At 41.9% G+C, this 27,419-nt stretch overlaps 2 protein-coding genes across 4 annotated transcripts; both read right to left on the bottom strand.

Annotated features, from left to right (window-relative positions):
* Positions 1-5,726: 5,726 nt before the first annotated feature.
* LOC135482899 (uncharacterized) lies at positions 5,727-7,550 on the bottom strand. Its single transcript, XM_064763380.1, has one exon. The coding sequence runs from the start codon at positions 7,548-7,550 to the stop codon at positions 5,727-5,729; it is 1,824 nt and encodes a 607-aa protein (XP_064619450.1).
* A 6,055-nt stretch (positions 7,551-13,605) lies between these two features.
* Positions 13,606-20,861, bottom strand: LOC135483693 (uncharacterized). 3 transcript variants are annotated; one of them, XM_064764689.1, is made up of 6 exons: positions 20,134-20,149; positions 16,727-16,837; positions 16,192-16,288; positions 14,421-15,624; positions 13,987-14,150; positions 13,606-13,780 (listed from the first exon to the last, which is right to left on the bottom strand). In XM_064764689.1, exons 4-6 carry the CDS (start codon positions 14,805-14,807, stop codon positions 13,630-13,632), a joined length of 702 nt encoding a protein of 233 aa, XP_064620759.1. In that variant the 5' UTR covers positions 14,808-15,624; positions 16,192-16,288; positions 16,727-16,837; positions 20,134-20,149; the 3' UTR covers positions 13,606-13,629. The 3 variants fall into 3 exon arrangements, with proteins under 3 accessions (XP_064620759.1, XP_064620761.1, XP_064620760.1); XM_064764691.1 differs by lacking the exons at positions 16,727-16,837; positions 20,134-20,149 and adding an exon at positions 20,709-20,861; XM_064764690.1 differs by lacking the exon at positions 16,727-16,837 and having other exon boundaries at positions 20,134-20,236.
* Between the last annotated feature and the right edge of the window lie 6,558 nt (positions 20,862-27,419).

Here is a 27,419-nt window from a genome sequence, read left to right as displayed (position 1 = left end):
AACTGGCAAGGAGCCAAGCAGTTTTGAATATTCGCGGGAAAATACTTCGTACTTGTAAACGAGGCTATGACAATGAGTATCCTCATTCATGGCATAAACTTCATGTTTCGGTAAATATTTTCATACGATGATTTCACCCGAATTATGGTCAGGATTGAGGAATGAACAGTGGCATAATTATGTCAACCAAAAACATTGGTACCGTAGTGAACGCAAAAGGATATCAAATACCATGGAGCATGCCATTTTCATGCATAATGAACTAAACACCGGGAGGATATTAATGATATTAACTCAGCTGAGCGCCAGGCTATTGGGCCTCTTGTTACAGCAGACTAGCCAGACGTGAAACTGAGAGTGCCAATTCAAAGTCTGCCACATTATGTGAATTGGCATGATGAGCCTAGCTTCATGATTTAACCTAGAAATAGAAAATGAAAAAATAGAAGAAAATGCTAATTACCTGACGCAGTCAGTGATGTCTGAAGAGATGTTTTCTTGTACCAACAGTAACATTCCCCGCAACAGTAATATAATGATAGTCCAAGAATGAATAAGACCAACATGAGCAAGAGTAAACTGAATAGCTGAACCTGGAAAAAAATTTGGACATTTATATTGTCTACCAAAAAACGTATCCTACTACTGGCTGTGTAGCATGCATTTCAAATGTAAAGATTTGATGAATGTCGAATTAGTATAAGGGCATGATCATTTGACGTTAATAGGTAATGCAAGACATGGCATTCATTGGCTTACCTTGATTGTAAAGTGAATCATCATAATCGATAAGATGAGATAAAATACTTGGAATTCCCGTTAACAACAATAACTGAACTATTTACAATGTTGAACCTGAATTGAAAGAAACAGAATAATAGTGAGTTGCTGATATGAATGTTTTGTCTGATTATTTTTAGTTTTTTTGTAAGTTATTAAGCAACAACTTGAAAGATATAATTTATCAAGTGCCAGAATTGAATTGAAATTGGGATGAAGAGTGAATGAAACCTACTAACTTTGATAGAATTTTAATGTCTCTTAACACTTTCAGCGCCCAGCCATATTTAGCGTACTTCCCCCAGGGGCCAAGGTTACGCCCCTTTTTACCCTTTTTCAAAATTATGAAAACAATAGAAGGAATAAAGATAATTACATGAAATTTTCTGTGTTGGTTCTTCTTTGTTAGATCTCTTTACAATGCTAATTTGGAATGATAGTCAGCAAAGCACTTGATTTTGCACAATGGTACCCCACACATAGAACAGTAATATCTGGTGTCTTTCCGAATACCCACTTTTTGGCATACTCTCGGCTACATCTGCCCCCGTCATCAATCTTCGACCCGCCATTGCGCCTATTCGAATGCAGACAATCTTGGCTATAAATAGCACATTGGCTGAACATCATACTATCACTTCAAGCGCTGTATAGTTAAATTGTTTTCCCCTATACTGCGCTGCTAGTCGCCTCGAAGACAAAGCGGGAAATTTAAAAACGCGACGTAATATTACGTCGGATGGCTCAACCGTGTGAACTTGCAAGACGTAAAATTACGTCAGATGGCGCTGAAAGTGTTAAAGTCCCAGGATGACGTTGATTGTCTCTTGGTTGGAGTATATTCATGTTGGTCATGTTTTTTTAAGTCGAATTCATTTTGGATGATTTTGATTACGTGATCGGCCCATATTTTAGCTAGTGTGTACGTTGGGTGAATGCCATCATAGAAGTTGGTGTAGCAGTGTCTGACATTAAAATCCCTTGTTCTTTTCATCTTTCCCTCTTTTCTTTTTGGTGGATTTGATCAATGTCCTGGCAAAATTGATGGTAGCTCTTGGTTTGTTGTTGGTTTCAATTGCGGAGTTGATAGCTGTGATGTCGTCTTCAAGTTGATGTTGTTGAAATTGGATTAGTTCTGGTGATGTTGGCGTTTCTTCTTTTGGATTTTTGTGGGCATTGTATAGTCTCAGGTTTGTTGGTGGGATGGTGGCGATGATAGATGTGATGTGGTCGTTGTTAAAGGCTGTTATGAAGGATTTTAGGTTGTGTATTACTAAAGCTGCTTTTGATTCTGGATAGGTTGTTTCGGAACATGCATCATGATAGGTCGTCTTTTTTGTAAGGTCACATATCCCTGCTGCAAGAATAACATAAATTTTGGCATGGTTGTCCTCTCTTTTTATCGTTTCTATTTCCTTGTTGGCAAATTGTCTTAAAATGTTGATGGTTGCTCCACCTCGTATCATAAAATGTCCTTTCAATTGGAGCTTCTGTGCCATCATCCTGAGCTCAGCCTCCAGTCTGTAACCTCGTGAGTCCATCAGGAATATTACATGCTTTGACATCGCTAAAATATGTATGTACCGGTAAGTTATTATTTTTCATATTTTTTTAGTTTGATGCATTTTGATTGAATTGGCAAGGTTATCGGTTATATTACCACACACCTCGACCAATAAAAAATTATATTTAAATTGATAGGTTGTAAACATTTTGACAGCAAAAGTTTACTTTTCTTTTTGCTAAATGAAATGTGAACCACCCAGTAACACTTAACAGTCAGTCAGCAAATTATATTCTATCTCTAACATTATTTGATATAAATTTTTGTTAAATTTAGCTATTGTAACTGAGTGATTGATGATGATAGAGACAACATATTTAAATCCAGGTAATTTCAAGAAGCAAATCAAGTTATTTCTTTTTGTCGGGGGTGGGGGAGGAAAATGTTTTATTTTTTGCATAAAAAGTCACTTGTTCTTATTACTTACAGGCAAGTCAAAAGGAAGTGCATTAATTATAGATGAAGATGACCTGGTCGATTCTGTGAACAGTATCTACTCCCAGTCAGATACAATTCAGTTTTAAGATGACACTGTACGTATGGAGGTACATTTATTTTGATCGGGATCCTATTGAAAACTGTTGCTGCACTAGAATCCAATTCATGACCAAAGAACAGCTTCACACTATTGGAAAACCCAGTTTTAAACTGAATGACCAAGAACAAAACAAACTGTAGGTATACATCTTATTCTAGTTGGCAAGGTTAGCGGTTATATTACCACACACCTCAAACAAGCAAAGAATAAGGCATAAATGCAGATTAACTGTTGTCCATATGGCTGATGTCTTAATGATGATGAAAGGTAAGTTTGCAATGTCTCTGCTAAACTGTCTCTGCTAAACTTGCTTTATAGTTATGGCATGTTGAGTGTAAAAATTGGTCTCTTCACAGATTTGATGTTGGTCTCCATTAATCCAGGTTAGTGTCTACTGTATCTCTGAGCGGCCAATTGTTGATGAACAAGATGATGAAATGAAATGCTGAAAATTGTCACTCCAGTAGGATCCTTAAAAACCAAACCAGCAGAATCACATTATTTAAAGAGTTCGGGGGCCACCCTCGAACCCCCAAATTGATATAGTGTCTTTTTACAAGATTTCATATTGTCCTTGATAACTCCAGGTGAATTTTTACTGCATCATTTAGAAGGCACTAGGTGATGATGAAATATTGAAAACTGTCGCTCCACTCGAATCCAATGGATCACCAAACGAGCATCCCACTGTTTGATGAGAAAGTTTCAAAACTGAACGACCATGAGCAAATTGGAAGGTAGGTGCACATGTATAATTCAAGGTGGCAAGGTTAGCGGTTATATTACCACACACCTCAAACAAGCAAAGAATAAGGCATAAATGTAGATCAATCGTTGTACTGATGGCTGATGTCTTATTGATGATGGAAGCAGCAGAATCACACTATTAAAGAGAAGGGGCCACCCCCAAACCCCCAAATTGATATAGCGTCTATTTACAGGATTTCATATTGTTCTTGATAACTCCAGGTGAGTTTTTACTGCATCATTTAGAAGGCACTAGGTGATGATGAAATATTGATAACTGTTGCTCCACTCGAATCCAATGGATCACCAAACAACTTAAAAACCAAACCAGCATCCCACTGTTTGACGAGAAAGTTTCAAAACTGAACGACCATGACCAAATTGGAAGGTAAGTGCACAGGTACAATTCAAGATGGCAAGGTTAGCGGTTATATTACCACACACCTAAAACAAATCAAGAATTAAAGCATAAATATAAATTATTCATTTTTTGGACGGGCACTATCTAATTTTTACAAGTTACAATATACAACATGCTACAGTTTTAAAAGTACAATAAATTGATTAAAAGAGAAGTTTTTCTGCTGACGTGCAGTAGATGGAAGGTAGGTTTACATGAACATGTACATGTCACAGGTAAGTGGTTATGTATGTGACAAAACACCTAAACCAATCAACTTTAATTTCAATTTTAAAGGAATAAGTGTAGATCCTTCCTAAGCAGAGAATGCCAAGAGACTGACGATTTACAGATGAACTCCATGTTAGTTACTCCTCTGCTGGCTGTGGAATGTTGTCAATGTACTCAATACATTGCTGGTTTCCGAATAGGTTTCCATATTTTAGAAGGGTGTCTTCTGCCAGTTTTTGCAGCCTTGTTATTTCTGCTAATCTAGCTCTTGTTGTTGGTGTTACTACTACATGGCAAATTCGGTCAACATTCACCAGGACCTGTGGATTCCAGGCAAAGTCAGGGTCATTGGCATTGTCACCAGCAGTCTTGGCTCTTGACAGTGCTGCAAAAAGTGCTCCAGGATTCCCAGACTCGAAAGCCTTACTTCCTGGACTGATCACAATGTATCTATTTGGTTGATTTTCCCCAACTGTCATACCTTGACATCGATGTATAGTTGTACCCCATCCTAGTCTTAAGGGTATTTGCTTCCTCTTGCAGGAGAAACAGGCACAGTCCATTCTCCGCTGTATGGGAACCAAAGGTACTATGTGTGGATGCTCATCAAGAAATGGTGGTCCTGTGTATTGATGAAAATCGACCATTACAACATCTGGTAATGCTGTCTTTGGGTTATTACCAGCTAGGTAAACTATATCGATGCAAGTTCCCATTGCTCCATTGTACAGACCAACTTCGACGTCAAGGTTTGAGGTCAACATAACCTTCGCTCCTTTGCAGAGATATAACTCTGGTAAGAGACCACCTGCTTTGTCAGCTGGAAGGCCCTTATGAATACCTTCTGAAAAAGCAATGAGCTTTGCAATGGGAGCATTTGTGTTAGCCCTCAATAGCATGGCCTTGTTGTGTTGCCATTCTTCTGCATGAGAAGGAAAGACAAAAAGTCCCCTATCCATCATTTTTTCTAGCATAGCTGCTCCATGGGTGACCCTCAGTTGATCCCACTGAAATGTCTGGAGCCACTTGGCCTGGTCTTCAGTGGCTTCGTACATCCTTAAAGCTGATAGGGTGTCCTTGAGTTGTGTCTGGTCTTGGTTTTCGCGTATAATGGTGTTCAGTTTCACGACTGTAATGAACTGCTGCCAAATAAGGGTACCATGCATTGCCGCTGGATTGGAGACATTCTTGGTGAAGTATACTGGTTGGTCGCACACAGGTGGTAATTGAACATCATCTCCGAGAAAAACGACAGCTGGAATATTTCCCCAATTCTGGTCCGATTGAGAACCTACCAAAACACCGCAAGAGCAGTTGTACTCCATCCAACCCAATGTTCTGCATCCAATGAGGGATCGTTCATCAACCAATAAGGCAACTAAATCTCGACAGTTTTTCTGCATTTGATCGCCGAGACTACCATCTGGTGGGCGCATTTCCTCAGTGGACTTTTTCGAACAAGGAACTTAAAAAAAACTGTGCAGTGTTACTCCTGAAATAAGATTAGCACTGTTGCCTGTGGGACAGACAACTTGAACAGATTTGTTGTTGTTGAAAAGCAATCTTATTGCTTTAACAAGACACTTGATCAGGTATGCTTTGCCTGAGCCGGCAGTTCCAGTTACAACTAATCTTAGCGGTGTAGTAAATGAAGTGGGGTCATCCTTGTAATCCATAAGTGTCTGCATTGCTATGTTGAAGGCAAATTGTTGCTCAACATTCATGGTATGGAGATCAACTTTAGGAATTTCAAGGCTTTCGATATTTGGTTTTAATGATTGAAGTCTATCGAGCCAATTGACGCCTAGACTTAGTGGGTATTGAAGAGATGTAGAACTCCAATCACGGTCTGGACCTCCGTCATCATAAATGAAGTCATGTACCTCATCTTCAAAGTCCTTGTTGGGCTGAACCAAGTCAATCCATTCTGGCTGCAACTGGCTGTTTGGTTGAGTATCCTCCGAATCTGATGGTTCATCTTTGTCTTTTTGTTGGTTCTGATTGTCATGGCGCCTTGCACTTTCTATATCCGCCCTAAGGAAATTGGGGCATTCATCCATAGTTAGAAATCTGGTCATTTTGTCCGTCCGAGATGTTCTGTTCTCCTTGATGTCCTCAAGGCGTCGCCAGTTTGGCCAGTGCAAAACCAGCATCGTGCGGCAATAATCTTCATTCATTGGCCATGATGCCCTTGTGTTGCTGCCATTGATCACTGGTACTCTACCTCCTCTACACATGAAGTTGTAAAAGGAAGCATTGTCCTGTTTATCCCTGGCAAGGTATTTATCGAGAGGGGTGTTTTTAGTTAAAGTGGAGACAGACCTCTCCTGAGTTCGAAATCCGGAAATGCTGATCGACTGGAACTGGTGGCTACACCTGTACAATGGCAAGGATGTGAGCTCATATGAGGCTTCCATGGCAGAAACATCTCTTTTGACAGTTTTCATCAGCAGCTTCGAACATAAAGACTTGGCATCTGTGATTGCTGAGTCTGCTGAGTTAACCATGTCTTTGAAGATATCTGCGACAGCTCCGGTTGGCTCATTTCCTTTACAGGCGTAGCCACTGACATACTTTTCTGTGGCAATAATCTCATTGATGGACGGATTCTCTGGCTGGCTTTCTGAAACAATGATGGAGAGATCACCATTGGCCCTCCAAGCCTGTATGTGCAGTCGGGAGTGCTGCACCATTGAGGGATGATCCCGTTCCATTTCTAGCCTCTTGTTTCTATTGTGATCAAGGACAATTGCTGGGACATCTCGGAGTTCGCGGCCTGGCTCCTCCTCGGTTCCAAAGCCCATTCGACAAACCCGCACTTTTTTTCCTCTGACATGCCTCAGACAGTAGTCTGAGCACATATGCATATTGATGCGGTTTGTCAGTTGGAGGTGGTCGTCAAGGAGAGTTGCCTTACTTTCACAGACATCCATCAACATCTTGGTGGCTGGGTGGCAACCTGTCAGTGAACAATTGGATTTAGCCCAGTTGGATAGATCATTGGCACATTCTTCACTGCTTAACCCTTTCTGGATTGCCTCATACATCAGGTTGTGTGGTTCCCGATCTTCCCGCCAGCATAGCCCGTGCCAGTGGATCATGCCCCTGGACTTGGCAAACTCTTGTCTGTACCAATAGGTATTGACGCCGAAAACAGGGCCCATTACTTTATCAAAATAAGACTTGGTCCTCAGGTCAAAATAATGACCTACAATGTGGGTGTTGTCTTGTAGGGCGCTAAAAAGCTGAGTTTTGTTTTCCAAGTCTATGTCTTCTCCGGTGGTTTCCATAATGTATATGTTCAAGAGTCGTCTTAAAGGTTTAAAATAGTATTCAGCACAGCTTCCAGTTGTAAAAAAAAGGGAGTCCTTTTTCCTCATGGATTTGGTATTGTATTAGACTTCTGAGTTCCCTGGAACGCTGTGCCCAGTACTGAGACGACCCCCTAAGACTTGCACTGAAGTACAGTATTTTTTTCACAATCGACTGATCTCCGGAGTTTAATTTGTCTCGAAGTTCATCAATGGTGAAATGGTTGTCACCAAGCTGTTGTTTCACAACGTATTTTGAGCTGTCCAAAGCACGTTTTCGAATGATGATGTTGTGGACGATCAACTTGAAATATTGGTGCTTTGCAAAGCGGCCATCCTTATACCACTTAAGATGTTCTGCCCAATTTGACATAGATGAGCAAGTCCTTGGACGATTCATGTGAAAATCCCCTGTGCCATATGGAAAAAGACAGGGAAATCCCATTGTAAAGAAATTCCTCGTTGTATGTTCTGACATTGGTTTGTTTTCTCTTGTAGGCCATGGTATACAAAAGGTTCCCTGTCTGTTAGAAGTGACTGCCCCATGATCAGGTCCAAGGATGTCTTCTACAATGTCTTCTACTTTTTTTCGTACATCATCTGGTGGCTCAGGTAAAAGTACCCCTGAACGTGTTTGTTGTTCCCTGGTCATCTTCAATTTCAATGTTCACTTGGGCTGGCGCTGGTCCTAAATCATTTTGATGTGTTATATTTGAATTAAATTCGACAGTAGGGATCTCAAGTTCACCATCAATTGGAAGTGCATCCAGTCGCTCTTGAGAGATCGCTATATCAAAATACACAGGATTGTTTTGTTTGAGCCAAATCAGTGCAGCCTGAATTTTAAATCTGTGCACTCTAAACTCTTTACTGGTGTCACCTTTGCCTTTCCTGCGCATCTTTATGATGTTTATCTCATGTGGCAATCTTGGAAAAATTTGCCCTGGTTCACTTACAGCCTGGGGAAAGGCAACACAATGCCCATTTGCTCCAATTCCACCATGCTTGAGCATGTGAACATTTATACATGGAGAAATGCGTGCAATGAGCTGTTGCTCAACCATGGTGAGGTTTTTAAGTTGTTCTGGTGTATCCATTGGATCCATTTTGTTTTCTGTAGAAAACATTTTGATCACATTCTTGTCCTTGTGACACCTGAGGCAAACATTCCCTCTTGACATCTTAACCTCTAATCGGCGCTCTTTGCAAGTTTCACAAAAGCTGAACTAGCCCAGTTGCTCGAGTTCAAAAGCTCTTATGGCATCCATTGCATTGTCAAATTTTTTGTCATCTGTACTTGGTGCGGCCTCTGGAATTTTATGTGCCTCGGAAATATCAAGTTGTCTTTGTTTGGCTCGTAGTTTCTTTCTGTTTTTTTCAAGACATGCCTTTCTTTCTTTAGTTGTGTCTGTTTCACTTGGGATGTTAAATGGTACCCCATATCTTCTGGCTTCCAGCATTGCCTCATGTGCATTGGATTGGGAGACAGATGGCTGTTTTTTCTTTGGCGGCAAAATTGAGGCTGTGATGTTGGGCACTTGGATGACTGGGGGCTGTGGTAGTGACGAAGGTAAATTTTCCTGGAGTAAAAGACTGAAATGTTGATGATTAAGGAGAAGGTGAATATCTTTATTGATATTTCTGGCATTGCCTTCTTGGTATTCAATGATCTGTTGGTTGTGACAAAGCTCATTGTCACCTGTCAAAGGATTGGTCCTTTCACCTTCTATCCAGATCACAAATGAACACTTTAACAGTTGACTGGCTGCTTGTACTTCAGCTATTGTAGCATATCCACTTTTTTGAACCATTTCATTCCAGTAGATATTGTGAGTTGCCTCCTTTGCTATTGGTAGTTCATGGCAAAGCGTCACTAGATCCTCGAAGTCTTCCCATCTTTTATAGATGGTAGTACAGATTTGGTTCCTGTACCTCTCATGAAAGGAATTGTGACCGTGTAGAGCCAAGCTCAAACAATGAAAGAAGCAGTTGCCGTCACCAGATACAGGTAAAATCTTAAAATCTATGTTTGGGAAGGAGAGTGTGTTAATTGTCCTAACAAGGGGAAGTAGAGGAAGTTGATGGAACTTGTTGTGCAGTGGTAGTTGTGACATCATCAGCTGAAATTTTAGAACTTGTAATGAATATCTTCAGTTTTACCTGGCTGTTCTTTTGTCCTCGAATTCGACTGAGATTTAGACTTGGTTTTGGGGGTGTCTGTCTGTCCGGCAAACATTCGCGTGATGATATCAGACATAATTTTTCCTGCATGTGGATGTTCCTCCGCATTCATTATTGTTTCTGTCATATTTAGTGGGGAATCGGTGTATGGTATCGTCGGTGGTTCTGCCATTTTTCGTTGTTTCTCCAATGGTTGTGCTGTTGTGTCCGACTTGTCTTCTCGGTTGGTGATCATTCTTGTCACATCTGCATAGGTTCGGCGCCTAGGTTTTATCGATGGTTGTGACTGAGAATTGGACTTGTCTTGGGGGGTGTCTGTCTGGCTTTCAAACATTGGAATTGGGATCTTTTCCTTGGGCTTGGATTTATTGTTCTGATAGATGCTGCTTTCCATTGGGACAGGGAGTGGTGAAACGGGAACTTGGCTGCCTGGCGCTGAAAGTGGTTTCACGTTTTGGCTAGCAGTAGCATTGTTGGCTAAAGTTTCTGTTGTCTTCTGCAGTGGTTCTGCAACAAGTTGTGATTTTTTTGGTTTCTCTTTATTTGCAGTTCTCACAAATTTCCAGCCATCTGGTTGTACTACAAGGGTAAATTTCTTGATGCCCTTTAATGCTGGCTTTACTACTACATTCAGAGGTGCTTTTTTGCCACCAGTGCCCATCTCTGATATGCGCAGATCCGGTTTATTTATTCTCTGTGTTAAGTTCTCGGTCTTGGTCAGTGCTTCATTGACACAGACTTCAGGACAAAACCGTCTTTGCGTGGGCATGGCCTAGTTGTGATCAAAACCATGCGTGGTATCGGTGGCATCTGTTACCAATGGCATGACCGCTGGTTGTTGTTTGGTGTTGGCCGAATCTGGGCCAGTAGAATTGTGGTCTGTTTCACCTGAATTTGTCTTCAAGTTATTGATCGAAGGACGAGAAGAACTTGACTTGGTAGTGATGGCATAGTTGTGATCATGATTAACTTCTTTGACACTAACAATGTTTACATCCATTGCATCTGTGATTGTAACACTACTGTTAGCTAACAATGACTTCATGGCATAACTGCGTTCCATTTTATGATGAATAGGCGGAATGACTTGCAAACCTATCTGAATGACTTGCTAAGATTTGGGGAATAATACTGCTGGTAGTGTAATTTAATGGTGCTATAAGTTGCTTTACTAAGATATACCCCCTGAAATAACTGACTGACTGACACTTTGGGTTTGAAGCTCGTCTGTGACTGACAATTCGCTGTGAATGAGATTATGGTAAAAGAGATGATTATGAATTTTTGTCAAAAATGTACTTTTCACCTGTAGGTAAGTTTTTAAACAATAAATTTTATGACTTCTCAATGGAGAAGATATTTGCTGAACTATAAAATCAGAAATAATGGTCAGAAAGCAAAGAATTCGTGTAAAAATATGGTATTCTTGGGAATTCCGAGGAGTCTGTGTCTGTGTGGAGAAATTTTCTGCAGCAGACGACACAAGACATCGAAGACAGTTTGTTCTGGGACGTTTAGTTGCTGGGATTTCGGACAGGTGGCAGCACATCAACATTTGGGCCATTCCTTTTAGAGTTTCTCCTAAATCCCGACAGTTCACAGCCCTCGAAAGTTCCTTTGTATCAGGCCTTGCTACGGGACAATGCCAATTTATAGATCATGAAATAGACATTCATTTTGTGGAGACCATATTGTCCAAGCTATTAATGAGGGTTATTGAATAGTGCTGTCATGCCCTTTTTGTCTGACCTCATCCCAGTATAAATTACGCGCATGCTGTTGGGCCTGTCCCTCTCTGGGAATTACGAAACCAGTTCCACCTCTACCTTGGTCAGCCATAGAATTTGACTCGCCGTTCCGTACTGAACATGGATTTTGATAATGAGAACATGTTGATTTTGGCCTATGTGATAAATGAACAACAACTGGAGGATTTTACTCTGGCTGTGGCTGCAGTTGTTACAGCAGAAGCCAATATCGGTGACATCTATAACGCTCTGTTTGGCATATACTACCAAGATCACATTAGTGTCGACGTCCTTGCTTATCTGGAGGGCCGGCCACGACTTTTCTTTACCCTATCAGGGATTACCAGAAACGACTTCAATGATATGTTCAATACTTTTCGTGATCACCTGGTTCCCACTCGACGTCCCGGACCTCTCTCCCCTGAAAACAAATTACTTCTCTTTCTCGTTTGGGCAAGGCAATACCCATCCTATGCCATTCTTTCAGTAATTTTTGGAGTAAGCGAGAAATACATTTCCGAAACCATTACCAAGCTATTACCAGTCATAGCCTTCTCAACCTACCGGCGATACGTCAGGTGGCCGAACCGCCAGGAATGGGCCATGATGAGACGACTTCCTGGTAACTGTGTCGGTATAATTGATGGCACCCCACAGCCCATCCAACGGCCACTCAGGGGAAACTTGCAAAGACTGTTCTTCGCTGGACACAGGCATTGTCATGTCATGAATTCCCAAATGGTTGTCGACGCAGAAAACTACGTCATCATGTGTCGCCCAGGATTTCAAGGTTCAACCACAGATGCCCTGGCATATCGGTAAGAACACCAGTCTGACTTAAAGGGACTCTTGCGAAAAGTTTTTGTACGCCAGACACCGTCTCCCGGCAGGTGGCAGCACGTGTTTTCCCCAATAAATTTCCACAGAATTGGGTCCAAAATCAACAACTACACATGTGTACAGTGTGTGTATAGCGACTATGATCTATTTGTAGACTGTTTCATTACGCATTTATGACATGCGGTGATTTTAGAAGCATTCTATCTTAGGGGGAAAACGCCTGCTGCCACTGCCGTTAGATGGCAGTACTGTAGTTCTCGGCGTGAAATAACTTTTCGCATGTGTCCCTTTAAGACAAGCACTTTTAGAACGACGTGCAACGCCGCCACTATTGGCAAAATCTGCATGGTACTCCTGTACAGAAATGAAAGGGAAAGATGCGAGAAACAAAACCAAAAATCCCTCGAGTCACAAAATCACTGCACTTATCAGTAGTCATCAGTACTGTGGTAAAAGAAGCATACAGGGTTCTCAAAAAGTCTCCCTCTTGCCTGGAAGACGCCCTTCTGTTAAACCCGTATGAATCAATGTTGATTTGTTGCGCTATGCTGTGTGACAACGGATTAACCCTTTTGAGCCAACGAACAACTACAGAAGGTTTTCTGTGACACCCTGTTCTTGCACGCAGTCCATAATTTAATTTCCATTCCATTGACAGGATGATACCCGAACTTGATGTCCCTCATGGTCATTCCATACTAGCCGACCAGGGATATCCTGATGAGCATCCTTTACTAGTTGCTGGTGGCCGAGGAAGGGAATTTCGTGCAGCCCGAGTTAGGGTAGAACATTGCTTGCACGATGTCAAAATTTTCAGGTCATGTGCAAGATCACGACACCGCAGGAAAACTGTGCCGCCGATTTTTTCATGCGCCGCTGGTCTTCGAAATATGCGACGTGGTTCATTTAGAAGAGCAAATGTTCTTCTTGGATAAGCTGGTGGTCAGTAACATTCACATCTGACTCGAAGGGACATTGTGATGCGAACGAACATGTTTGAGGATAATAAATTGTGTGTAGACAGGGTACTGTCATCTGTCTTTCAACCAAGGTGTTCAAATAGTGAGGTTTAGATCTCTGACGTTAGCGTAAATGCCAACAGGCCATGTTCCAATGGATTTCAATAGAGTTTGACATCATTACCGTTGGCGTTTATGTTAACCTCGGAGATCGAAACCTCACTGATGGAACAGAGATTATGGTGCAAATAACAATTTTGCTGAGAACCTAATCATTAAAACTATACTTTTGGATTACCATTTTTTACCATATTTATTAGACAAATACAATTAATTGGCCCCATTGTTGGGGTCGGCTGGTTCCAGGCGGTTGATGAGCAACCTGGTGAGGTGATCCTGTTGATCTTGCCTGGCCTCTAGTCTCGTCAGGATCCTCTGCAAAAGCACCTGGTTTTGCACCTGCAGTTGTCTGAGTCCACCCCTGTGAAGAAAGGAAAGGTCCTGGTGTTAATGCGGAAGGATTGACGATTACGCAGAAGAGTTGTCTCAAGTAAAGGATCATGAGGAGTCTCTGGACGAGTTAACACTTTCAGTAGCACCAGCCTCTGAAAAATTGATGGCAACATTGCTAGTGCCAATGATCAATTTAATATTTTGAAATGTTGGCAACCATAGATGCTGGCTTACCTTGGAAGTTGGTTCAACTCATTGACATTGTCTTCAAATCCGGCTCCATCACCACCTTCTGCTTGATTGTTTTGGGCAACTCCACCATCTTCCGGATTGTTTGCCTCACCCTCATTTGCCAGGGGGTCCGCCGCCTCTCTCTCAGCCGCATTGTTCATGTTATCCTGCAAATGGAAAACAACTTTTAGTATTCCAATGGGGGTTCACCTGGGATTATACAGGGTGTTAAAAATTAATTGTTTAAACTGCACTGGTAAAGCTCATCAAGGTCTAAAATGCTTCCTTGATTAAATAGAATTGCCCTAGTTCTCATCATGCCTGGAAGTATTTTGACACCTGTCAAAGGATTTCACTTTAGGTAATAATTTAAAGATTTCGGGCTATTTTTAAAACCCTGACGCGTATCGGTGATCAGGTCGTTGTTGGCTACTTACCTGCAGTTCCCTCGGATCAACCAGGCCTTCTAGATTGAAAGCAAAACGGTCGTCCCGCCGATTTGGGTCCTCCGGCAAATGCCCATTCACCAATTGCCTTCGCTGTATGTGCCGGCGGACAACTCGCAGGCGGTTGGCCACGCCCTGTACAGGACCCGCATATATGTTGCGGGCGTGTTCCGTCAACACCTCCCGTTGCGCCATGTGGGCAGCTATCCGCACATTATCATTTCCGAAACGATGATTTGCCTCTTGGTAGGCCGCAATCTCGGCGTCGGTGACCGCGTCTCGTCTGTTTCTTCTTGCTGCCATTTCCGAACTGTTCAGAGGAACTGTGCCCTTGGAGTGAGTAAGGATAGTACACCAAGAACTATCCACCCAGTCCATTGTATTCAAGCATTCAAAAGTGCCAAAAAGTTCATTGAACAGTTCCACCCATTAGATAATATTTAGAGGGAGATGACCCAAGAAATATTCAGGAAATGTACACACCATGAGGTTACTGACAACAGGCCGATGATCCTTTTCATGGCAAGCTGAACAGCCCACCTAGGTTTGTGCACTCATGCCAAGTGAAAGGCAGGTTATTGTCCCGTCAACAATGCCTATACAAAAGAGCTACTTGGGAACTTTAGAAGGGTATGAACTGTCAGGATATAGGAGAAACTCTATTAGGAATTCATTGGATTAAGTTAATGAAATATGTAACTGTGTGTGTTGATGGGTCATTTTAAACTCGCTTGCATATAAATTCCACGTTGACCTTAATTCACAAAAACAATGATTCTTCACAGTGATGTTTGAATTATTTCATACAGCCACAAAACAAAAATACAGCATCCATTATATTTCTAAGATGTCTGGATTATAGAATTTATATATTCCTGGGCTGTGATTTTAGAAACAAACCACAGGGACCATGCAAAGAAATTTTCAAGAATATATTTTTTAATCTTTAGCAACTTATTGTCTGTACACTCAGCTTCGTTTTTCTCTTATCAATACAATTATTATGGGTAACCTACTATTATAGGTAATCATGGGCTGGGTAGATTGCCATTCTTCTCCAGAACGAAGAAACTTGAAATCCGTCTTCGACATCCGCACAAGCTCATTCAAGACATCATCGTCATCAACTTCATAGCCATCTCCATCAGCCACAACTGTGACAGCGTCTCCATGGGTATCGCTAACTTCTTCTTCCCTGAAACATTTCAGTATCCCTATTCAAATTATCGTACGAGTGATACCGCCAACTTTACTTCATCTCAATCAATTTTGTCGAACTCCAGTTTTTCATATTAAAGCTGAACTTAACACATAAAAGCAGAAGGTGCGTCCCAGTGCGACTACCGCATGAAGTACAAACAACCAGCCACCATTTTTCTTCACTTCAGTAGTATACTACAGAGTAGACCCACTAGGTACTTTATTACTACTGAGCTAAAATGTACTACTAAGTTGTAAAGCTGTCAGTTGAGTAGTATACTACTAAGCAGATTTACTACCAAGTAGTTTACTACTGAGAAGACCAGTGGCATTGTAGAATTTTTTAAGCCCAGTAGTAAAACGATAGTTCTCTGCAGTATTCAGTAGTGTTCAGTAGTGTACTGTTGATGGATTTTTATAAGGGGTGACTGTCAAAGGCAATTAATAGAAATTCATTTATCATCCTTGGGTACTGGTTCAATAACAAAGATCGACATCAAAGTTCTTCTTCATGGCCTAATAAATTGTAAATTGTCAAAAACTGAACAAAAATTTACTGCACCTTTAGAAATCAGTTCCTTGAGTGATGATGCACAAATCATGACTTTTTTTCCATCAATCGTGGGACAGCGGACTTTCATTAAGGTCATTCTGATTAACTGTAAATGAATGCAAATCTTTAGAAAGCGACATGGTGGATTCCAATCTGCTAATAATTTCTCATTTGGCGAGTGGTCATTTATTCATTCAGAAGATTCGACTCGTTTTGTGCCCCCTTTTCGTATCATACAGGGACACAGTACCTAATGCAAGTATGGCCTAGAACAAAGTTACAACTCCAGTATGACACAGAACAACATGTAGGATTCCATTCACATTATTCACTGGCAATGGCCACGGATACTTGAGGCCTTTAATACGACCAACAACACTTGTAGTCCCTGAAGTAACTGCAAATGATCCATAGTGATCATTGTAAGAAGATAGTTCTAGCAGTTCTGCTACAAAGAAGTGAACCTGGTTGTAGATTACAAGATGTCTTATTTGCATAAATTGTGGACAGTTATACATATCCATGCTATGTACAAGAACTACACCTGGCTTGTAGATATGTCCATGGATCACAATTTTCCTAGAGAGAAGTACTTCACTGGCCAGTGTTGCTTCACTCGTCTCAATGAAAGCCATGTACTGACTATGAATGTCAGCTTGAAATGGAAAATTGGAGATGATAACCCCTTCTGAAACTTCAACATTATGATCCAAATAATTCAAACATTTCCCTCGACCAACCCCCTGTTGAGCATAACAGATATTTAGTTGATGTCTAACAGCCATGGTCTTGGGGACATTCTTGAAGTTTTTCCACTTTAGACCTTTGAAATAACCATTTTTTGCTTCGTACCGCATGCACCAGCTAAGGCGAAGTCCACCAAACCTCAATATTTGACTCGGGAGATGGACGAGATAGTGGAGCTTTGGAATATATGAAGAATGAGGGTAGAGAACTAGAAAACTCTCGTTATGGACAAATACCAGGGTTCGGAGCTGGTGGACCGTACTCTCACAACTGACTGATGACAGGGATAAAATGACAACAGATTGCAATCTGAGCCGATTCATCCAATATGGACAACTGCTTTTAATGAGGTGTCCAATCATGAAAGGAAGATGAATCATTAAATTCTTCATCTCTTGTGCTGTCTGGCGTAAATTACTATCAATTGTTTTCATTTGCTTAGGGTCTATGAGTTGTGGCCGATCCCGGGATTCTTCTTCAGAAAGAAAGACGGAATAGTTGATAATAATACTATTGAGACCTGCGATGGTAATTATATCCTTCTTAACCAACTCCTGAAGAAGAAGCTTGGTCTCCAGTTTACAGACTCCCTCAAGGAGAACATGCATTATATCATGAAGCAAGCACTTAGTAATGGAGAAGTCGGTGATCTGTGCAAGAATGCTCATATGATTGATGCCAGAGTTCTTAGACAATTCTCGTCTCTCAAGATATGTGGTGGCATTTTCAAGAGCATCACATCTCTGTTTGTGTTCAATGTCATCCCTTTCAAGAAAATCCCAATCCACAAATGCATTTTGCATGTCATCTTTCATACCATTACATGAGCGGCATGGGCTTTGAGCATTCCCAACACCCTCTTTGAAGCCACCTATTTCCTGGGCAGCCAGTGTGTCCCCAGTGTAAAATAGTAGGCCTCCCCTGTTGAAATACAGTCCTTGAGGGAGATTGAATTCATATCCATGGTAGAGAGTATTCATTTCTTGTATGAAGTTTGCAAGCAACTTCTCCATGGAGGTTTTGACACCACATCTTTTCAAATCTGTTCGCTTAACCACAGCTACCAATTGAATGCATGTCAATTTCGACCTCAACTCGGGCCTTATGTTGCATAATACACAATAGAATACCGTGACTTTGTGCTTTTTAGCATGTGCCCCAATCGGATTTGAAATTTCCAGATCATCATTGTAAAATGAGAATGCAAGGGCATTTGGAAACTTAGAGAACAAAGGGTGCTCAGAATAGCATGTACCATCTGATACATCATGCATTAAGTCATCTTGATATTGGTGAGGGCTTTTTTTAACTTCTTCAAAGACTTCTGGCAAAGACAATAATGACTGGAGATTTGCAAGAAATGGAACAAAGTATCCAAACACTGGAATGGTGCAATGTCTTATCTTTTTACCAATTTTTTTCCTGACAATTTTAGTGCCAATTTTCACACGGTTTGGTCTAATTAATCCCATGTGGTCTTCAAAGAATTTGTCCTGTTTCCATCTAGTTTCTAGGCCCGAGAAAATCCCTTCTAATGAGCATTTGCTCTTGATTTTTTCCTTTTGTTCAGGTGTGAGATCTGGGATTTCTTGAAAGATTCTTTGCTGCATATCAGTTGTAAGAGCAGAAAGGAACAATGGTGTATTTTGTACTATATCTTCCATACCATGTTGGGAAATGCCATGACCCTCCCTTAAATGGAGTAAATATTTAGCTGCAGCAAGTTTCGATAATGGAACTGATTGTGCAGTAATCCCAGCTGTTTCCCATTCCATTTCATGGTTTTCTACAGGCTCTCCACTTTCTCGGCCAATATCGTCATCTAAGCATTCATTTTCGTGGTTTTCTACAGGCTCACCACTTTCTTGGCACACGTTATTATTGTCATCTAAACTGCTAGAAGGTTGCAAATTTTCATTGCTATTATTACTGTCACCACAGACAGTGGTTGGGTGCCACCGGGTTCTATGCTTAATGTATGAATTATATCTTGTAAATGTAGCTCCACACAAGAAGCAGGAAATGCTGAAATGCTTACTGTTCTTATGGGAATGAATGATGTGAGTTTCAAAAGCCTTTGGGGAGTAGGCAAAAAAGTTACAAAGAGAACATTCGATTTTGTCACCCATGACGGATACTAATTCCGGCTATGATATTTCTGATCTACAAAAAAGCAATGAACCAGACAGATTGAAGTCACCCACCTAAGGCAATGATACTAAATCCAAAGGATGCTAAACGTGAATTTCTGTGTTAAGCAAAACATAATAATGATGCAAAGTGATGTGAAGCTGTTAACTATTATTCCCCAGCTTCCAATTGTTGTCTCTGTTCTGTTCACTTCGATACCCAGTTCTCTACACTTTTCAATGGTTTCATTGTACTGTCCAACCTGCTCAGATAAGAAGACAATTACTCCCTTATTCAACGCCATTTCACTTTCATTTATTGAAAAACAGATTGGAATAATGCCTGCTGTGTTAAAAGAATTTGCATTTCTAATTTTACAGAATAGAATTTTAAGCCTAATCAATCTGGAAGAGAAAAAATAAATCAGTAGACCGATTTAAATCCTTGCCCGGGTCGGTTCAAAACTATGGCACTGGCACTGGCAGTGTTCTTACCAGAAAATATACTAAAATATAGGTTTCAACTTAGTATCAAGAAATACAGGGTATGAAGATAAGTAAGGCCTGCAACATGATTGTGTCTGTAAAACTAAAAGGGACCAACTTAAATTTTTATATTTAATCAGATTCCCTTATTAGGACTCTGAGTGCAGTAGTGGCTGCAGTCTACCTTTCATACTCCAGGTGGATCCCTGGTCTGAAAGCCTACCACCATGGCATCCCTACCGCACAATGATTTTATTCAGAAGAGGACATCTTCTAAAACAGGTTGTCCCAAAAAAAACCGAGCCAAAGTTGGCATCCGCGCAACTTATTTTTCACTTGATTTTTATTTGAGAAAATTTTCTTTTTTTCATCAAAATCGGACCAGCCAATCATGAGATACATCATTTTTTGTAAAGCACTTTTTACACATCTCGTATCTCACAGCAGCAAACCATTGATTCCAACACTAAGTGTATTATACGTATGGTATACTAAATACTTAGGCCTACGACCTACATGATAAATTCCCAATCAAGAATCCGATAATAGGCTACTGCCAGTGCCAGTGCCAGGTTTTGAACCAACTCACCATTGCCAGTTTTGCAGGGGGGGTCAGAATGCCAGCAGGTTGTTCCAGGGCCAGGCTATCGCCTTGTAAGCCTGCCAGGTCAAAACAGATCATCCCTACGGCCTCTCACTCAGCAGGGCCGGGGGTTATTTTATAAATATGCATGGGTTCTAGGTACAGGAATATACACATTATAATGAACAGCTGCTGTTTGACATACCGGTACCGGTGTATGACAAGACAATGACATAGGCCTATAGTCTACTAGGGCGCGTGCCCATGCACGAGCAGCGCGCAGCCTCCATCATACACCACAATGCATTGTGGCATTTGTACATGTTGTATGTCATGTATACCGATAGTCCTAATGCCAGTTGTCACAGTGACCGGGCATGCCAGTTTTTTTAGGCCAGGATTGCCAAAAGGTGCGAGTGCGATGTGGGCAACCGAGAATGTCAAAAGGACCTATGCATTTTACTCTCCGAAGTTACCAACTGGAGACATCTTCATTGAATCGGGAAATCGGGTGAATTTAGAGGATTTGAGGGCCACACGAGCTTATACCTTTTTGCTGGCAGAGACGCGTGTCGACTGACCTTGACTAGATTTGGAACGCTTCATGATGCATCACGGATACAGAACACTCCCGAGACACGGCGGCCGTTTAGTGGGTGTTCCGCGCTGCGCCTATCCCGTTCATCATTCTCCGCAGGTGTTCTGGTAACGTTACTTAACTGTTGCCGGTTTAGAAAGACAATTTTTGAACACGCGGGAAACACATGTGGCACAGACAATTTTCTCTCGAACAGAACTAGAACATATATAAATCACGAGAACACGTTAAGCACACGAGAGAACGCGAGGAAATGTTCAATCTAATGTTGAGCCGGTGTTCCGATAGTGTCTCACTTTTTACAGTGTAGTTTCGCCTTCATGTTGAGGTGGTTGTGTTCAGCTGAATGGGTTAATCTGAAATCCAACAAGGAAGAATTATCAGGCAGAAATGACTTTAACAACATTATCATCTGAGCACCAAGGAGGAATGAAAGTTACCTTTTTTAACCGGTCTTCTTCTAATTACATCTTCTAATCGTATTGTAATAAAGCTTACTTATGCACAAAATACTCGTTAATGCAATCATAGTAATTATGAAGATAATGGCCGTACGGGTAAGTGTATTTAATGTATTGATTCTTTAATTAAGTACCATAACTGCCATTATGCACCGTGAATAAAGATAAGGTCCTCTATAATATTTACCTATTGTTCGTATATGTTGTGGCTTTTATTTAGCCCTGCAGGTCTTGACAACGCATTTCCAATATCGGCCACCATCGCGTGTCTTCGTGTTAACACGAAACTTGTAATTCTGATGAATTAAATGCTCGCCGGTCCGTGAGAACCGGTACAAACTCAATGTGCTGTTATCGGGCTCCATTTCCGATCTCCTGGGTTTCTGCCTTGGGGAACTAACTCATGGATGGAAGAAGGAAGAACATCCGCACGAGAATGTTGTTATACGTACGTGTTGTTTATTACTCTCATCTCTTGGAGCCTTGTCGAAACTTATCGAACTTAAGATGGAACCCGAACTGAACTCCACTAACTGAACTGAACTCCACTAACTGAACTGAACTCCACTAACTGAACTGAACTCCACTAACTGAACTGAACTCCCGCTGCCAAGGGAGAGGCAGTTTATATCCAGGAAACAACCAACCAGGATACAGGGAATGAACCGCAATGCGCCACTGCGCCACTGCATTACGAATACGTCACTGCGCCACTGCACCACGAATACGCCACCAATCAGGAGGCCAGCAGCGTACTGCAATGCGCCGAGGCAATGCACAAAATACGCTACCAATCATAAGGCCACCAGCGTACCGCAATGCGCCGGGCAATGCCGCAGTCAGTTCAAATCATCTCGCCTGTACCTATTTGGGTCCTGCATGGAGCCTACCTGTCCGTCAACGGTAGGTGATAAAGCTTGGAACCAGTGAAACCTTGAAACCAGTGATAAACCTTGGAATCAGTACTAAAAATGCATAAAAACATGAAATAATGCCATTTGAACTAAGGTGGCTACGAATCAATATTTGGAGCTTATTTTTACATGATCAGATCGGAATTTTACGGTAGTTTAGAAATCAGTCGCATATCCGATTCAATAATCTATATTTTAGAACAACCCAGTCATACCTCGCCTCCAGTGTACATTACTGATCTCCCAAATATAGGCATGCACGTCACGACACGCCCACCACTCACCCATAATATGGACCAATCAGCGCTCCGCTTACTACGCCACCACACGGGGCCTATTTGAACTACGGAGCGGTGTGATCATACAGGGTGATACAGAGAAGTTGACTACATCATGCAGTACCGGCTGGCACTTATCCGTAGAAACGTAGATGAAGATTTATTACCGAAGGTTTTAGCCGGGTTTGGAGATGAAAAATGTGAATAAATTCCTTCGCTGTGAGCGATTTCGTACATATTCATGTACACATCGAGGGATGTAGAGATATTTTCGTGATGTAACCAGTTCTAAGCGGACACATTTTTTAGTGATTCCCGTGTGTATGTTTGTCATATCTACTGAGCTTTATCAGAGCATTATATATACAAATGATTCTTCTAATAAAAAAACGTTTTATTTTCACTCGCACAACGTAGTGAGTGTAATGGTTATGTAAAGTGTAAACAAAATTCATATATCCATCATGTCCATCATATCTGGAAAAAATTGTGAAGGCCCATGACAATTCTGGTTCCGGTACAGTTTTGTCGCATTCCATATGGGCCGCGCGTTGGCCGATCCTGCATCATTGACGCGCCGCACCCACAGTTACGACGTCCGACGTGAATCCCATTGTTTCCTTCCTCGTGACGCAATTATTCCATGACGTCATGAGCCATTGACCATTCACACAAGTAGATTTATTCACACCGGCGCCACTGAAGTGCGGATGTGGGACATCATGTATTTAAAGGTCTCGTTAGGGAGTTTTTCCCAAATATACGCGATGATGACGTGCCCCATTAACAGGACGTAACATCTATTTTAATATGTAAAGAGCAAGCTCTAGTGAACTCACACAACTGTTTGACATGGGGGAGCCCCCCAAACCCCCGTCCTTCTGACATATTTAGTCAGTACATTGGGGGATGAGTCCCCCAATCCCCCTCCCCCGATCTCTGAAAGTGACAGGTTTTAGTCAGTACATTGGGGGGAAGGCCCCCCCCCAACCCCCCCCCCATTGGACTCTAAAAATAGAATTCCTTGGAGACGCTGAACAATAAGGCCCCATAAAGAAATAGTCCCCGCCCCATAGCGGTCTCATATCTGCGTACAGATCGCAGCTCTTTGTGGTGAAATAATAATTGAATTTTCCACCTGCTAGCCTAGATATTTGTGTATGTTTCTTCACCAGTCAGTTAATAACGAATTTTTGTAGCTGATATATTCTTAATTGTTAAAACGCGTTTTTGGATTCGTTTGGCGCCAAAATCAAGAATGGCAAATTTACGATCTTGACACTAGAGGCGCTGATGTCGTTCCGGAACGGTAGATGCTAAATCGGATAGCCATGCGGTACGGGAACGCGTCGCTACGGGTGTTGAGGATCTAAACCTCGCTATTTGTATTTGGTTGATTGTATGTTTACTGCGCATGTGCAATAAAGCAGGTTCTTACTTCCTGTGTTACTAAAAGAGAATGAAGAGTTGATTTTATTCTGTCGATTTTTATATATCTTTTATCCGTCCAATCTCTCAAAATGTAATATCATCCTCCGTCCAGCTGCTACATGATGTCAACCACAACAGGTTATGGGCCCAGAAGAAGGCTTTATTTCGATGGAGACGAACGAAAATATGAAATTTGGGAAGTGCGGTTTCTCGGACACATGCGTATACAAAAACTCAGAGACAGATCCTACTAAGGTAGATGAAGCTAAGAATGCTGAGGCTTTTGCCGAGATGTCACAATATATAGATGACCGCAGCTTATCCTTGATTATGAGAGATGCTAGGGACGATGGGCGTAAGGCGTTAGGAATTCTCAGGGGGCATTATATGCCCAAAGGCAAACCCAGAGTAATAACTTTGTACACTGAACTGACTTCGTTAAGCTTGTGCCCTGGTGATTCTGTAACTGATTATATCATACGTGCAGAGAATATTGTTGCTGCCCTCAAAGACACTGGTGAAACAATCAGCGATGGTCTGACAGTGGCCATGATTCTGAAGGGTTTACCGTCCGAGTTTAACTGCCAAAGGACGTCGTTCGACGTTTTTGCTATAAATCACTTGACTGCCAAAGGACGTCGATCAACGTTTTTTTAGTTCAAGGTCTTATAGCAGATGGCGTGGCGATTTGAGCTCATAGAATCAATGTATGACTCATGTGGCATCAAGCAGACGATCGAAAGTGTGCGTAAGCATTACGAGGCGACGTCATTGGCCAAAAATGGCGGGCAGGAGAGGGAAAACTTTCACTGTGGAAGAAGTCGCTGAGATTTGCGCTGATTCTGGTTCGGAAAGCGATCCTTTTGGCGATGATTCAGACACTGAATATGATTGTGATGTTGAGGAAGGCCTTGATACAGGTGAGAGAGCTGTTGAGTCTGTTGATGGCGATTTTGGTGGCCCAGATGTTGACTCTGATAACGATAATGGTAGAGACAATGACTATGTGCCTGTGTATCAAAGTGACAGTGAAAGTGGCGATGCTCTCGGCAGTAATAGGCCTGATTTAGATATAGATATACATAGTGACGATGGTAGCACTGTTGATAATGAACCTTTACCAGGGCCTAGTACTACTACTAATGCAGCTAGGGGTCGTGGGGCTGTACGCCGTGGTGCTAGAATAAGGGCACGCCATGGCCATAGTCCAGCCCGCATGGACACTTCCGGGAGTGATGCAGGGAATGCCTCAGGTGATTCAGATAGTGATGGTGGGCCTCTAGCACCAGTTGCTACTCCTAGGGGACAGGGCAGGGGACGTAGACGAGGTAGAGGTCGACGAGGGAACCAAGGAAGGGGGAGAGGGGCCCAAGGTCAACAAAATCGAGGTAGAGGTCAACCAAATCATGCCCGGGGCCAACAGAATCGTGGAGGACCTGCAAGAGCCAGGAGAGGCAGAGGGAGACCACAAGTTCTTCCCCCTAATCCATTTGGGCCTGCTGGACGTCAGCCAGTGGTGCAGCCCTGTGACGGGAACCCTGGGCCTAGAGGGCCTGCACGCAACCTAGGGAATAACCCACTCGATCATTTCCGCCTGTTTTTTGATGACGATGTCTTGGAAGGTATCGTAAATGAAACAAACAGGTATGCAGATCAATACTTCACTGGTCTGAATGCTATTCCCTCCCCTCATTCACGAGTTCGAAAGTGGGATGCTATGACTATGGATGAGTTGAAAAAACTACTCGGGTTGCTCATGCTGACTGGTATCACGAAAAAGCCTGAGTTATCTATGTTCTGGTCTACTGATGAAGTGCTCGCCACCCCATTCTTCAATAACACTATGTCTAGAAACAGGTTTCAGCTGTTGATGAAGTTCCTGCATTTCAACGATAATGCAGCGATGCCTGCTGACAACGCAGACAAGCTTTATAAAATAAGGCCTGTCCTGGACGCATTACTTCCTAAGTTTCGTGCTTATTACACTCCGAATGAGCACATATCCATAGACGAAGGTATGCTCCGTTGGAAAGGGAGGCTAGCATTCAGGGTTTATAACCCTATGAAACCAATCAAGTACGGTATAAAGAGTTACATCCTTGCAGACTCTCATACAGCGTACTGCTGGAACTTGCAGATCTATGATGGAACTCGAAACACACTTCGGGAGATAGTAATGGCTCTTTGTGGCAGACTACTGGGACACTTATCTCACTCTATATGGATAACTTTTATAATTCAGTTGCTCTGAGTGAAACATTACTTGATAGGAACACCTATGTTGTTGGTACACTGAGGAAAAACCGTGGAGAGCCACTGGAGATTCGTGAAGCTGGGACTCGTGGACACGCTCTTCAGAAAGGAGATACTATTGCCAGAGACAATGGACGTTGCCTTATAATGGCTTGGCAGGACAATCGAACTGTGAGAGTTATAAGTACAAAGCATGACAATGCAATGAGAGAAATTCAGATCAGGGGAAGGGGTGGCGCTCGTACCAATGTGAACAAACCTGTGTGTGTCATAGATTATAATGAGAATATGAATGGGGTTGACCGCATTGACCAGATGCTTTCGTACTACCCCTCTGTGAGAAAAACAATCAAGTGGACCAAGAAACTTGTATTATATTTGTTAGAACTGTCCTTACACAATGCCCATGTCATTTACAATGACAATAACCCAAATGACAAGTTGTCATTACTGGACTTTCAGCTATCAATAATCAAAGAATTATGCAAAACTGATGAGGAAATGCCGTCCAGCTCAGATGATGAGAACCCCCCTCCAGCACCCCAACCACCCCGTAGAGCACCCATTCATGACCCCCAAGGTAGGCTCATTGGTGGGTTTAAAGTCCACAAGAAGGCTATGTTCCCTGCTGGGGAGGGAAAGAAGCATAAGCAGAAGAAATGTAGAGTATGTCAAAAAAAGGGAAAAAGGCGCGATTCTCGCTACTTTTGTGTAAAGTGCAAAGTTACCCTTTGTCCAGATGAATGTTTCAATGTATACCACTCAGAAAGAAAGTATTATTGAATTGTTTCATGAAGAGGAAGCATAGACAAAGAAAATAAGACATGTTTCATTGGTATATCTTCTTTATTTCTATTTCATTTTTATTTCACAAAAATGGTCAAAATACAGCAATTCCTGGCAAACTAGGGGTATTTATCGAAAAAATATCTGGCAGTGAAAGAGTTAAACCTTTCACTACAGTTATCACGCAGAGAGAGAACGCCGTCACGTTTGCTGAGTTTAAGGTTGCTTTGAGAAACTTCGAGGACACCGATTGTAATTCTGAAGCTTGGAAAAAGGCAATGGACACTGAGTTTGATGCTTTAAATGATAACGACACATTTGAACTGACCACTTTGCCCCCTGGTAGAAAGGTAGCGGGGGGGGGGGGGGGAGATGGGTCCATGATGTTAAGTTGGGACCAGACAATGAGGAAGTGTATAAGGCCAGTTTTGTGGCTCAAGGGTATTCCCAGGTACCAAATGTAGATTACCATGAGACCTTCGCACCAACAGCTAGGCTCACCTCTGTAAGAACATTGATGCAATTAGCGGTAGAGAAAGAGTTGATTGTACACCAACTAGATGTAAAGGCT

Source organism: Lineus longissimus, chromosome 2, assembly GCF_910592395.1.
Source record: "Lineus longissimus chromosome 2, tnLinLong1.2, whole genome shotgun sequence".
In the NCBI taxonomy this organism is placed as follows: domain Eukaryota; kingdom Metazoa; phylum Nemertea; class Pilidiophora; order Heteronemertea; family Lineidae; genus Lineus; species Lineus longissimus.
Note: the sequence above shows the minus strand (reverse complement) of the source record. Positions and strands in the feature narration are given on the sequence as shown.